The sequence below is a fragment of the Triplophysa rosa genome, linkage group LG5 (assembly GCF_024868665.1).
Source record: "Triplophysa rosa linkage group LG5, Trosa_1v2, whole genome shotgun sequence".
NCBI lineage: Eukaryota > Metazoa > Chordata > Actinopteri > Cypriniformes > Nemacheilidae > Triplophysa > Triplophysa rosa.
Genome location: NC_079894.1, coordinates 21,312,306 through 21,325,333, shown reverse-complemented (window position 1 = coordinate 21,325,333; position 13,028 = coordinate 21,312,306). Strand labels below are relative to the sequence as shown.

The 13,028-nt window shown below is 35.5% G+C and overlaps 1 protein-coding gene across 4 annotated transcripts; it reads right to left on the bottom strand.

The window, feature by feature from the left end:
- Nucleotides 1–5,783: 5,783 nt before the first annotated feature.
- On the bottom strand, nucleotides 5,784–8,032 carry LOC130555066 (serine/threonine-protein kinase pim-3-like). Of its 4 annotated transcripts, XM_057335119.1 has the most exons (4): nucleotides 7,899–8,032; nucleotides 7,634–7,719; nucleotides 6,819–7,350; nucleotides 5,784–6,706 (listed from the first exon to the last, which is right to left on the bottom strand). In XM_057335119.1, exons 3-4 carry the CDS (start codon nucleotides 7,153–7,155, stop codon nucleotides 6,498–6,500), a joined length of 546 nt encoding a protein of 181 aa, XP_057191102.1. In that variant the 5' UTR covers nucleotides 7,156–7,350; nucleotides 7,634–7,719; nucleotides 7,899–8,032; the 3' UTR covers nucleotides 5,784–6,497. The 4 variants fall into 4 exon arrangements, with proteins under 4 accessions (XP_057191102.1, XP_057191101.1, XP_057191100.1 ...); XM_057335118.1 differs by having other exon boundaries at nucleotides 7,634–8,032; XM_057335117.1 differs by having other exon boundaries at nucleotides 6,819–7,719.
- Between the last annotated feature and the right edge of the window lie 4,996 nt (nucleotides 8,033–13,028).

Genomic DNA, 13,028 nt, shown 5'->3' with positions numbered 1-13,028 from the left:
TTATTCCATAGTTAATTTCATTGACTATTTTTATAATACATGATTATAGATAGATAATCGTTATAAGTTTTATAGTTATAATTTATAAGTTAGAATAATACAAGATTAATTAATAAATACAAAAATAAAAAAACAAATGAATTATATATATTAAATAACTATTATAAAAAATAATAAACCTATAATTTTAAAGAAACGTTTTTTAAAAAAAAAAACGTTACATAAAACTTTAATCTTAAAAAAAAAAAAAACATGAACAGGTTGTAAGCAATTTTTTATTTAACTGAATAAAAAACATGTTTGACAGAAATGTTAATAAACATACTTTGGTCAATTTTAAATAAAAGTCATGCTTCATGTTAACTTTTTTCTTTAACTACCTGTATGTTCTTGGATGTTGGACCACATTATAGTGTGTACGTATAATTTCTGTTCTGAGCAACAGGGGGAGCTCTAGGCTCAGTAGATATTACAGTACATTTCTGAAAGAGTTAAAAAATGTTAAATATTTAAAATCATAATGTTGCCTACGTTTTATCATATAGCATGATTTTCTTTAGAATAAACAAGACAAGCATTCTCTTATTTGTATTTTTCCCATTGGTTTTTACCTTAGGCTACTGTATACTGTGTATTCTTTACATCTTATATTGTATTGGTGTTTGTTTGTCCCTCTTCTACACAGTTTTTCTCATGAGAAGTAAACAAAGTAAGAATTTAATTGTACATATGACAATAAAGATCTTGAACTATAATGACTGTAACTTAATACCCATTCAGCATGCATATAGTCAGTTTTATATATAGGTTACCCTATTTTGACTGAACACTCACATAATATTTAAAATATTGTTAACATTATCTTATAACATTATTTATGTATAATGAAAATACACACAATGACTTCGTGTCATCAAATCATGTACAAGCACAATAATCAATGCAGGGCCCTATGTTTCTATTTTTTAGGAGCCCTCACGCAGATGCCTTTACACTGCACTTCCAACTGGACAAATACATTTATAATATTGAATTATTAAAGATACATTTTGGAATATATAAATATGAGATGATTATATATTTCAAAAAGTAAACTAAAATCACCAGTAGGTGGCGACAAGTCACAGTCATGATCATAGGTCTTAATGGACAAGTCATTACTTCAACCAATTCGTTAACTTCAAATTGGCTGATTTATTCAGCAAGGAAACAGCTGTTTGACTGGTTCAGTGAATGACTCGATTGGTTAAAAAACGCAAAACAATTCAGTTACACCGCTCATCGCAACAGCAACTGTGTTGTTCATTGGTGAAAGAGCAAAAAAAGTCAAATTTTAGTAAAATTTAAGTAACTTGATATGATTTTTTTGTTTAATTTGTTTGATTCTCAAAATGATAATAGCAATCAGTTTCAGTTTATTGAATTAGAATTATAATATTATGAGTAAAATATACTGTATCAACATTCGTTGCTTAACAGCGCCAGGACCCTGATTAGACAGATGACGAGATCTGTATTATAATCATGCAGTAAGTTATAAATACCTGAAACAGCAGCATCTTATCGTTGTCGCCGGGTTTTTTTTTTTACTTCTTTTTATCTTGAATCATTTTCAAATAAAAATGGATCTTGTCAAATACGCCATCAAAAGATCGAATCTCATTGGCTGGATCGTATAGCGCTTTTCATTTCTTATTGATGATTGTCCAATTTCCATGTCAGTCAGTTGTACTAGCCTGAGTGGGCGGGTCTTGTCAGGATGAATGACAGCGTGAGTTGACACTTTTAAATGTGCAGAGAGCAGATCTAAGAACATATATGATTTCAATGTGCATGAAATCTCAGTGATGCGTACAAGGCAAGGTAATAAAACACTCGGGGCTTACGGCCCAGCAGTAGCATACTATTCTTAAGGCATCTTTTCGCTGCACACGACATTAGGGCACCACTGTCGGATCTCGCCCCCTAGTGGCATCTAATGAAGTTTCAGTTTGATCGCAATTCCAGCCAACATGAGAGAGAAGCTAATTTCAGTAAAGCAGCTATTTCATTCTCTCAGTATTTGCCACGGTAAAATCTAAAATGAAAACGCGTCCATTTTTTGTTTATTTGTGTAAAACAACAGGCATATTGCAAACAGATTAATACCTGGGGAAATGGGGCTGAAAAAACAGGACTTGATTTACAGGTAAATTCCACAAAGACTCCAAATTGTTACTGCTTAAAATGTTAAAATTAACGTTACCTTTCTATTGTTGGTATTAAAGGGGATTTGCCAGGACAAACATTACGGTGTAATGACTGGAATGTGGTAATGACATCATGTTAATAGACTGTTTGTTTTGTATGTTTTGATTTATGGCACTTGGTTTATAGGCGTGTAAACTGTTTATTATGCTTGCCTCATTTGTTTATTAGTTGCATTTTACGTGGGTGATGGATTCTGCATTTGACTACACGATTGTGAGTACTTTTCTTACCAAAGATTGTGAAGTTAGTGTGGATCAAATGCAAAGGGGTTGTTAACTTGCATGTTATAAAACAGACTCCTGACATGCCAGGAACGTACCGGAAATTGTGTATGGTGTGATGTGTTGATGGAAAAACTATGGGGCTGAGATAGCGTACAGTATTTTTTTAAGTTAAATGGTTTTTGAACACTTTCACAGAGGGAGTCGAAAGGCCTTCCTGAGGGGTGATCTGCAGCCTCTGTTTTTGGGCTAAGGAGAAGAAAGTTGGAGGAGACCTTTCAGGTAAATGGTATATGCTGGCGGAGGAACGACACTCCAAAATTGTTTACTGTTACTTTTGTGAATGTTTGGTTCACGCTGTGAATGTTTTATTTAACAGGCAGGGCAGAAGCAACAGCATCCAGCGTTCAGAAGTCGGCACTAGGTATATTTACTGTGAATTTGTTACTCCAGTATATCACAATATAAGAATATTCCATTTTGTTTGTATGTATTGGTATATATATTTTTAGGCCAGATGCATGCTTGAACTGATTCCTGGTTTTGGGGAAACCCATAAGTCACCACAAGAAGGTACCCCTGTTTTAGTTACAGGACTAGCAAAAAAGTCAAAGTTGTTTTTGCTTTATTTTTGGAACATTTATGAATTTTATCATTAGTGCTTTTGATTTCACAGTTGTGTCTCTCTTGTTCTCTGTGTTATTTATTTCATAGAATCAATGGCAGATTTGAAAAAAGCCAGTGCGTGGTGTTTGGAACATTCAGGTGTGCTGCTTGGTTCTGTTCAGCTGCCCAAAGTACTCTGCATGGAGGACCAAGATGTTTCAGAGGCCACGGAAACATCACAAAAGGCTGAATTTTCAGAGGACATAATTGCAGCTCTTGAACCCTTCAGTTTAGTCTTTACTGAAATCAAAGATATGAGTGTATTCCTTGATAATGTTGTTGATATCATGAACCTGAAAGTGTTCTTTGAAGCTGAAACTAAAGAAAATGCATAACATGCAATTGTTTTTTTGTGTGGCATTTTTTCTTTTGTTTTTACTGAAGTGAATAGTAAAATAAAACCTCAAATAATTTGTATAATCTTCTTTTTTATTTCAATTTAAAGGTACTTTTGCGTTTCTGTTTAGGAACCTACAAATTATGTTGTCTCTCGAAAACATGTTTTTTTTTCACATCCATACTTTAACTCATTAATTTTTCCCGCTTTTGAAATGGAAAACTCGTGAATAGACTGATATGTGAACTCTTATCATCAGGGCTTTAGTAAAGTAGAAACAGACGATTCAATATATTGGTAGTATATACATTCTCTGAGAATTTACATGTTTAAATTTGGTCTGAAAACGTTACATCCATAATGCTGCAATCGCCCACCTGATAATGGCCTTGATAATAATAGAATCAGAAAGAGCTTTATTGCAAAGTATGTTTGCACATACAAGGAATTTGTTTTGGTGACGGGAGCATCCAGTACACAGAAACTGCAACAACAGTACACAGAGACCATAACACAATAGAATACAGTAGACACATGATTTAAATAAGGGCCTATGGGTATAAAAAAATTAAGAAATACAATACAATAAACATAAGATAAAGATATAGAGAGTAAAGCTATGTGTGTATGTAAATATGTACAAGTAAAAAATAAGAATAGACTATTGTAGTACAATTATGTGCTATATACAGGAAAATGAAATATAATTTACAGAAAAAGTTGTATGAAAAATAGATGGTGTATTATCTGGAGGATATAATTAATATTGCACTTAATTATTATTGCACAGAGTTATTAAATTGCACGGTGGGTAAAAAACATTGAACTGTTCAAGAGGTAGATGGCGTGAGGGAAGAAGCTGTTTTTGTGTCTGGTTGTTTTGGTGCTCAGTGCTCTGTAGCGCCGACCAGACGGCAGCGTTGTGAAGAGATGATGGCTTGGATATGAGAGGTCCAGGGTGATTTTCTGAGCCCTTTTCCTCACTCTGGATATATGATAGACTTTGCCGTTATATTATAATATAACATTTATTTTTAATTATATATATACTAGTCATACTTTATTTAAATGTTATAATAAAATAATACAAAGATATAATCCTTGTTATAGTTCTGGAGTGATAAATTGTCCGGTTTATTTGTGTCGACTGCATGTGATGTCGCAGGTAGGTGTCGACTGCAAGTGACGTCACAGGAAGCGAAGGTGTCTGAGAGTGCAAGCGCAGTTCTGCAGTCAGATGCTATTGACTTTAGGGAGCGACTACCAATAAGAGTAAAGCAGCGGAGCTCAGGTCATCACGTCAGGATAATTGCTAGATGAAATGTAGTAGAAAATCACTTCATTTGATTAAAATTATCATATTATTTGAAGATATGTGAATATATTTGTATGTAAATATGACTACTCCATATCATCCGTTAAATGTTGTCACCATCTTTACATTTATTTCCCAGAATTGAATAAAAAAAGTCAATGCATTACTCATCTGTCAAGTTCTGTGCACAGAACCCAAGCGCAGGTAGATGGGGATTCACACAAAAGGTTTTATTCATACAAAACTGAAAATAAAAACCCACAATTGGGAAAAACACTCGAAACAAACACAAACACTTCCCTCAGGGGAGGAGCAACAAAGGAAGTCCAATAATAAATAATAATTCAAAACGGTTGGCAAGACAAGGTTAAGGAAACTAAGATGACAGGATAAACTCACTGGATGGCGATGGCAATGGCAAACGAAGGTACATGACGTAAATGACGGTCATGGGGTAACCGCAAGTCTAACAGGATGACTGTCCTGTCTGATCTCACTGGAATTCGTAACTACATGAGTTGGCTAATTTGTATGAATTTGTGTGACGTGAATCATACAAAACCATATGATTAAAGAGCAAAAGTGAAGCCCCACCCTTAACCCACCCCCTAAACTTAACCGTTAGTGGTGTGGAATCAAATCGTACTAAAACATAAAATCAGACTGAATGAATTAGCCAACTCGTAAAATAGTTACATGTGTTGGAGGTAATTGCAAGTCTACCTGGATGACTGTCGTAGGATAACTGCAAATTCTTACAATATGAATTCTACAAAAATGTATGCTTAGTGGAAAAAGCAATACTGAAGGCCCACCCCTAAACTTAACAGTCAACGTCACAAAAGCAAATCATACTAAAACATACGAATGATATTGTTTAAATTAATACAAATTAGCCAACCCGTAAAATAGTAACGCATTGCAGTGAGATTGTGTTGGACTGTCGTAAAATAACTGCGAGTCTATCTTGACTGTTGCTGGATAACTGCAGCTCTGATTGATTTAATGTCACTGGATAACTGCAGCTCTGAATGATTTAATGTCACTGGATAACTGCAGCTCTGAATGACTGTCGCTGGATAACTGCAGCTCTGAATGACTGTCGCTGGATAACTGCAGCTCTGAATGACTGTCGCTGGATAACTGCAGCTCTGAATGACTGTCGCTGGATAACTGCAGCTCTGAATGACTGTCGCTGGATAACTGCAGCTCTGAATGACTGTCGCTGGATAACTGCAGCTCTGAATGACTGTCGCTGGATAACTGCCGCTCTGAATGACTGTCGCTGACAGTTTTCTTTGCTGTCTAATCATTCCTTTCTGCTGCTCATGTGCTGTCTGCTAACCCTACATAAACAACAACATTTGAACTTCTACATATACATTTGGTCTAAACAATACAATTTAAGACATGGCACTTTGGGATACTTTTGTCTACTTACAAAAATAAACAATATTTAACATATGCATAACAATGTATATTACACAAGTACTTTGCATCAATAGTAACTGTCCAGTGAATAAAGCACCTGTTGACCGTAGCCAGGGATGCCCCTCAATGTCCTCCAGGCTGGGACGATTGTCTGCGTTTGCTTTTAGGCACCATCTAATGAAGCTGCGACATTCTGTTTCATACAACATACAACAACCTGTCTTCAATAATGCAAAATAACAAATGACTCCCAGGTTTAGGCGTGATATTGGTCTCTTCATGGACAGTTTAAAGTTAGCCCTGTCTTGCCTATAGAAAGATCTCTGGTGAAGCGCAGTCTGCCTCGGAGGATGTCTTCTCTGTTCTTGAATGGGAGCGTGCCACACAGAATGTTGTACAGTGTCACTCCCACCGACCAAACGGTAGCTGGTCCTGCACGGTAGCTCCTGTAGCGGTACCACTCGGGTGGAAAATAATCCAAAGTGCCTGACAGACCCAAAAAGATTAAAAATGAACAAACTGAGTGCAAATTGTAAACATGAAAACATCACTTTTAAGTGTCAGTGAGATCTGATGTTTCTGATGTGCCATCACCCACCTGCAAACATTTTGTAGTCCGAGTCGTTCAGCAAGTCCCCACAACCAAAATCCAGCAGCTTGATGTCATGCGTGTCGGTGCGGATGAGGATGTTCTGGGGCTTGACGTCTCGGTGCAGGACTCCCTTGCTCTCACAGTGTTTGAGAGCCCTGATCAGTTGGACCAGCACCCACTTGGCCTGGCTCTCTTCCAAATGTCCCTGCTCGTAACAGAACTTGTCGAGATCTTTGCAAGGGTCAGGCCGTTCCAGGATCATGATGTACTCTTCGGGTGTTTCAAACCACTCGATGAGGTGCAGAATGTTGGGACAGGCCGGATCTGAATCGACACGAATCATCAGTGCCACCTCAATGGGCAGCAAACCTTGACCTTCCTGCAATGTTAGTGAAATTTGGAAAATGAATGTTTCATTATGTATGTTAACTGTGTATGTTTATACAAACCAATAAGATGTAAAATAACCACATCAGATTGAACTTACCACTTCTATCTGCTCATCTATCAGGTCTTTCGCGACGTACTTGATGGCAACCTGCAAAGCCAAAAACAATGACAATGATTTGTTTTGCCAATAGCTAAAAGCTGTTTGTTGTTTAGCCGCTTTAGTTAAAGTCTCTGCTAAGAACTTGAGTGTTAATGTTACGTTAATTGTGTGTCATACGAAAAATCTAAAATGACAGAACAGGTTATGTGTCTTTTCAGACAGCTCTCATATAACAGTAAAAGAGCTACGAGTGTGAAAACTCTAACGCTGCTTTTGGGGTTTAACTAAGATCATTTCTGAAGGTAGTTTAAACAATGAGAGAATGACTTACTTTCAATCCATCAGATATGCGATTTCCAGCATACACCGATCCGAATCCACCTTCACCCAGCAAATGACCTTGTGTGTATGGAAGTCCTTTCAAAAGAAGACATGTTCGGGTAAGTTAGACTATCAAATAATAGTAATCAAGCAACATAACGTTAGCTGCATTGACATAGTGATTTGATTTTTTACTCATAAAACAGATTGGTTGCACATGTTTAGTAATATACTAATATACTCCATAATGGAGGCATATGAACAGGAAGTCTTACCATCGACTGGGTTGAAGCGCTGCTTCTTCTCTGGATGCTCGCTGTCCAGTTGGTCAGGACTTTTTCTTTTCTTCGGGTCACGGAGGACGTTGCTTTCATCTCTCTTTGATTCGCCCTCATCACTAAACACTGAGTTGGGCAATTTAAGAGAACGAAGTGGTTTGTAACTTGCTGGCAGAGTTACATTAGGGCCAGAGGTGTCTTCATAATCATGTCTGGCATCCTCCTCATCCAATTTCCGCTTCTTCTGCAGTTGCTGGCGCTTTCTTTTCCGGCAGACGTTGATAATGCTGCTTTTCCCACTCCTTTGGGAATGACCCGCAGACATAGATGAGGCCAGTGCAGAAGACAAACGTGATGGCTGGGTTGGGATTGCCACAGCCTCCTGATGCCACCTTGGCTTCTTCTGAAGTTGATCGCTCTCTTCAAGGCAAATGATTTGATTATTATTATTATTACATTATATATTTCAGATTATTATTAAAGGAATATTAAGCACAAGATTTACCTTCACAGTCACATTTTCTTTTCAGGGTTTTGGTGTGACTGGCGCTCCTGTGACGGACACCTGAGGCTGATATAATTGCAGCAGTTACAGAATTACTACAGTGTTTATGTTATCATTAATACACTTGATTTAACACAGTCTATATGTTACAGTACAGTAATAAGGATACAGTATGTGAGGGTGAATACAGCTAAACAGGGCAACTAGTGAAATGACACTTACATTTAATCTAGCAAAAATAGTTAAAAATCTAGCAAAAATGCACAAAATCTACACTACACGTTAGTATATCATGAGTTTTAAACCAATAATAATTACAAATCCGAATAAAACGAATAAAAAGGTCATTTCTCACCGTCACGTAACCTTTTAAACACCATTTTTGCGCTCGACAATTTCAAATAACTGCCCTCGCACTCCAAACTCGCTGGGAAATCCAAATTTCCGAAGAGAAAACACGAACCAAGCTCCAAAAGCCTTCAAAATATGACTCTCAAAAGCAAATATCGCTCTCGGTCACTGAGAAAACCACGAACTCACTCCAGCAGAGGAATCGACGCCACGCTCAGATTAGATTATATCTAGATTTAGAATTCTTGTCGCTGACGTAATAAACTATCAGGCCGATGTGAAGCGCTGTGTTTACATGTTTCAATCTGATTATACTTTATTGTTTTATTTGATGTGTTTTTCTTTTAATAAATATGTTGAAGAGGATTGATAAGGCTTAAATTTATAAAGTAAAATAAAGTCAATTTGGCAAATCTGCTCATTATTCCCTTAAAGTGAATTTGGGCGATTCAAATCAACTCTGGGGCAATGTAACGTTTTTATACAGTGAAATCAATCGAATATATTTTGCGCAATAATATTTAGGCTATGTAATATTTTTATTTATTGATATTTTTAGAGAATGGTATGGTTTTATTTATGTTTATGCAAGAATTATTATTAACTCTAAATATCCTAGTTAATTTCAGATATTTTTTAAACAGATTATAGATATAATCTTAGTTTTATAGATTTTTTTAGATTACTTATATAATACACTTATATTTAAATACATATTATAACGCGTTTACATAAAACTTTAATCTTAAAAAAAAAAAAAACATGAACAGGTTGTAAGCAATTTTTTATTTAACTGAATAAAAAACATGTTTGACAGAAATGTTAATAAACATACTTTGGTCAATTTTAAATAAAAGTCATGCTTCATGTTAACTTTTTTCTTTAACTACCTGTATGTTCTTGGATGTTGGACCACATTATAGTGTGTACGTATAATTTCTGTTCTGAGCAACAGGGGGAGCTCTAGGCTCAGTAGATATTACAGTACATTTCTGAAAGAGTTAAAAAATGTTAAATATTTAAAATCATAATGTTGCCTACGTTTTATCATATAGCATGATTTTCTTTAGAATAAACAAGACAAGCATTCTCTTATTTGTATTTTTCCCATTGGTTTTTACCTTAGGCTACTGTATACTGTGTATTCTTTACATCTTATATTGTATTGGTGTTTGTTTGTCCCTCTTCTACACAGTTTTTCTCATGAGAAGTAAACAAAGTAAGAATTTAATTGTACATATGACAATAAAGATCTTGAACTATAATGACTGTAACTTAATACCCATTCAGCATGCATATAGTCAGTTTTATATATAGGTTACCCTATTTTGACTGAACACTCACATAATATTTAAAATATTGTTAACATTATCTTATAACATTATTTATGTATAATGAAAATACACACAATGACTTCGTGTCATCAAATCATGTACAAGCACAATAATCAATGCAGGGCCCTATGTTTCTATTTTTTAGGAGCCCTCACGCAGATGCCTTTACACTGCACTTCCAACTGGACAAATACATTTATAATATTGAATTATTAAAGATACATTTTGGAATATATAAATATGAGATGATTATATATTTCAAAAAGTAAACTAAAATCACCAGTAGGTGGCGACAAGTCACAGTCATGATCATAGGTCTTAATGGACAAGTCATTACTTCAACCAATTCGTTAACTTCAAATTGGCTGATTTATTCAGCAAGGAAACAGCTGTTTGACTGGTTCAGTGAATGACTCGATTGGTTAAAAAACGCAAAACAATTCAGTTACACCGCTCATCGCAACAGCAACTGTGTTGTTCATTGGTGAAAGAGCAAAAAAAGTCAAATTTTAGTAAAATTTAAGTAACTTGATATGATTTTTTTGTTTAATTTGTTTGATTCTCAAAATGATAATAGCAATCAGTTTCAGTTTATTGAATTAGAATTATAATATTATGAGTAAAATATACTGTATCAACATTCGTTGCTTAACAGCGCCAGGACCCTGATTAGACAGATGACGAGATCTGTATTATAATCATACAATAAGTTATAAATACCTGAAACAGCAGCATCTTATCGTTGTCGCCGGGTTTTTTTTTTTTACTTCTTTTTATATTGAATCATTTTCAAATAAAAATGGATCTTGTCAAATACACCATCAAAAGATCGAATTTCATTGGCTGGATCGTATAGCGCTTTTCATTTCTTATTGATGATTGTCCAATTTCCATGTCAGTCAGTTGTACTAGCCTGAGTGGGCGGGTCTTGTCAGGAATGAATGACAGCGTGAGTTGACACTTTTAAATGTGCAGAGAGCAGATCTACGAACATATATGATTTCAATGTGCATGAAATCTCAGTGATGCGTACAAGGCAAGGTAATAAAACACTCGGGGCTTACGGCCCAGCAGTAGCATACTATTCTTAAGGCATCTTTTTCGCTGCACACGACATTAGGGCACCACTGTCGGATCTCGCCCCCTAGTGGCAATCGTAATGAAGTTTCAGTTTGATCGCAATTCCATGCCAACATGAGAGAGAAGCTAATTTCAGTAAAGCAGCTATTTCATTCTCTCAGTATTTGCCACGGTAAAATCTATAAATGAATGCAAACAATAAACAGCTATGCATGTATGCCAGAAACTGCCAACACTTAAGGAGGGGACATAGGGAAAGAATATTGAACAAACAGGAATAAATATATAAATTCATAATTAATTACCTGGCAGTAGTCAGTCATTTAAACAAAAAATCACTTCCGTCGTTGGGTCGTATAGGCCTACGGTCTAGTCGGTCAAGTTCAAAAAAAAAAAAAAAATCAAAATGTCACATACGGAGACGGTCGTCACCCTCCTCAAAGGTGGCTTTACAGTAGCGCATTTAATTCTTACAACATTTTAATACTTTACTGTGTGTGTGTCATAGATGCACAATAGAACAACGTGCAAAATGCCATTGAAAAAGCATTATTGTGTGAACGACGTTTTCTCGCGTTCTTTCCAGGACTCATTGGAGGAGCAAAACACCGGAGTAACAGTCCCTCGTGTGGATGGAGTGTATCATGACATGGCTCAGTTCAGGACAACCTCAATCTCACAATACAGAGATATTTACTTAGTGTTTAATAAAGCATCAGACTATAATTGATGTAATTTGTTTTATTTTTGTGTCATTTAACACCATTATAATACAATTATAAAGGTGATTATGCTTAGCACACAGAAAATAAAAGCTGTATTGTAAAATGTTTGTAATAAAAATTCCATAAATAATATTAAGTGATGTATAAATTAACACATTTTGCCTGAAAATAAATATAATTTAAATAACAATGCCAAAACCGTACAGTAGTGGTAAACAAAGAGTGACCAATAATAATAATGGAAAATAAAATTTAGGAGATTTCCACCCGACAGCGATGATATCTATCTTAAATCAAAAGTAACTCCAAAATGCAAAATAAAATGGAACATAAATAATATAAAAGTCCTTAAGAGAATGAGGTGAGACGATAGTTTCTACTTTTGCTGCATCTTCTCAGAGTAAAAAAGGAAACATCACTACAGGAACGTAATGAGACTACTTTAATAGAGTACTTTAATACAATATACTAAAAAAAACCCAGAAAAAGTATTACATCTGCAAGAGAATTGTCTTTTTTGGTGGTTCAAAAGTTCACATTTGTCCATTCAAGTTACCCACACAAGTCTAATCAATCAATGTTTGTGAAAAAAACTTTCAACTTTATCTGTTAGCTTTCTGAAACTGTTGGTCATGACACAACAACATTGATCGGAGTTCAAGTTTTAGTTAGCAGCTTGTTTTTACTGAAATGTATTTGCTTTAGATGAAATTCACTGATTCACTGCACTCAATAAATGCTAAAATGTGTTTTTGACAATCTTAAATTGATGGCAATGCACTTGTATTAGATGGAGCCATTCATTGCTGTTCTAATGAGGAAAATCATATCTTGGATAGCCTTTGAGTTAGCAAATTTAGATGCAGTATACAATGCAAAGCCCACCTCCACGTTTCTTGAAGGAAATGTTTAAAAGATCTTACGCTTTACCAAAGCTGTGGAACTCTCTCTTGCACTAATTTCAGGAGAAACGTGGCTGAGGATGTAGTCAACATCATGCTGGAAAAATGCAAAATGCAAGTGTTACGCCCGCATCACCTGATGAGGGGAGATGTGGATAATTAATAAAACACAGACACGGAGCTGCTGCTTCACCATCAGAGTCTCTGTATTTTGTAAAACACTTTAACAC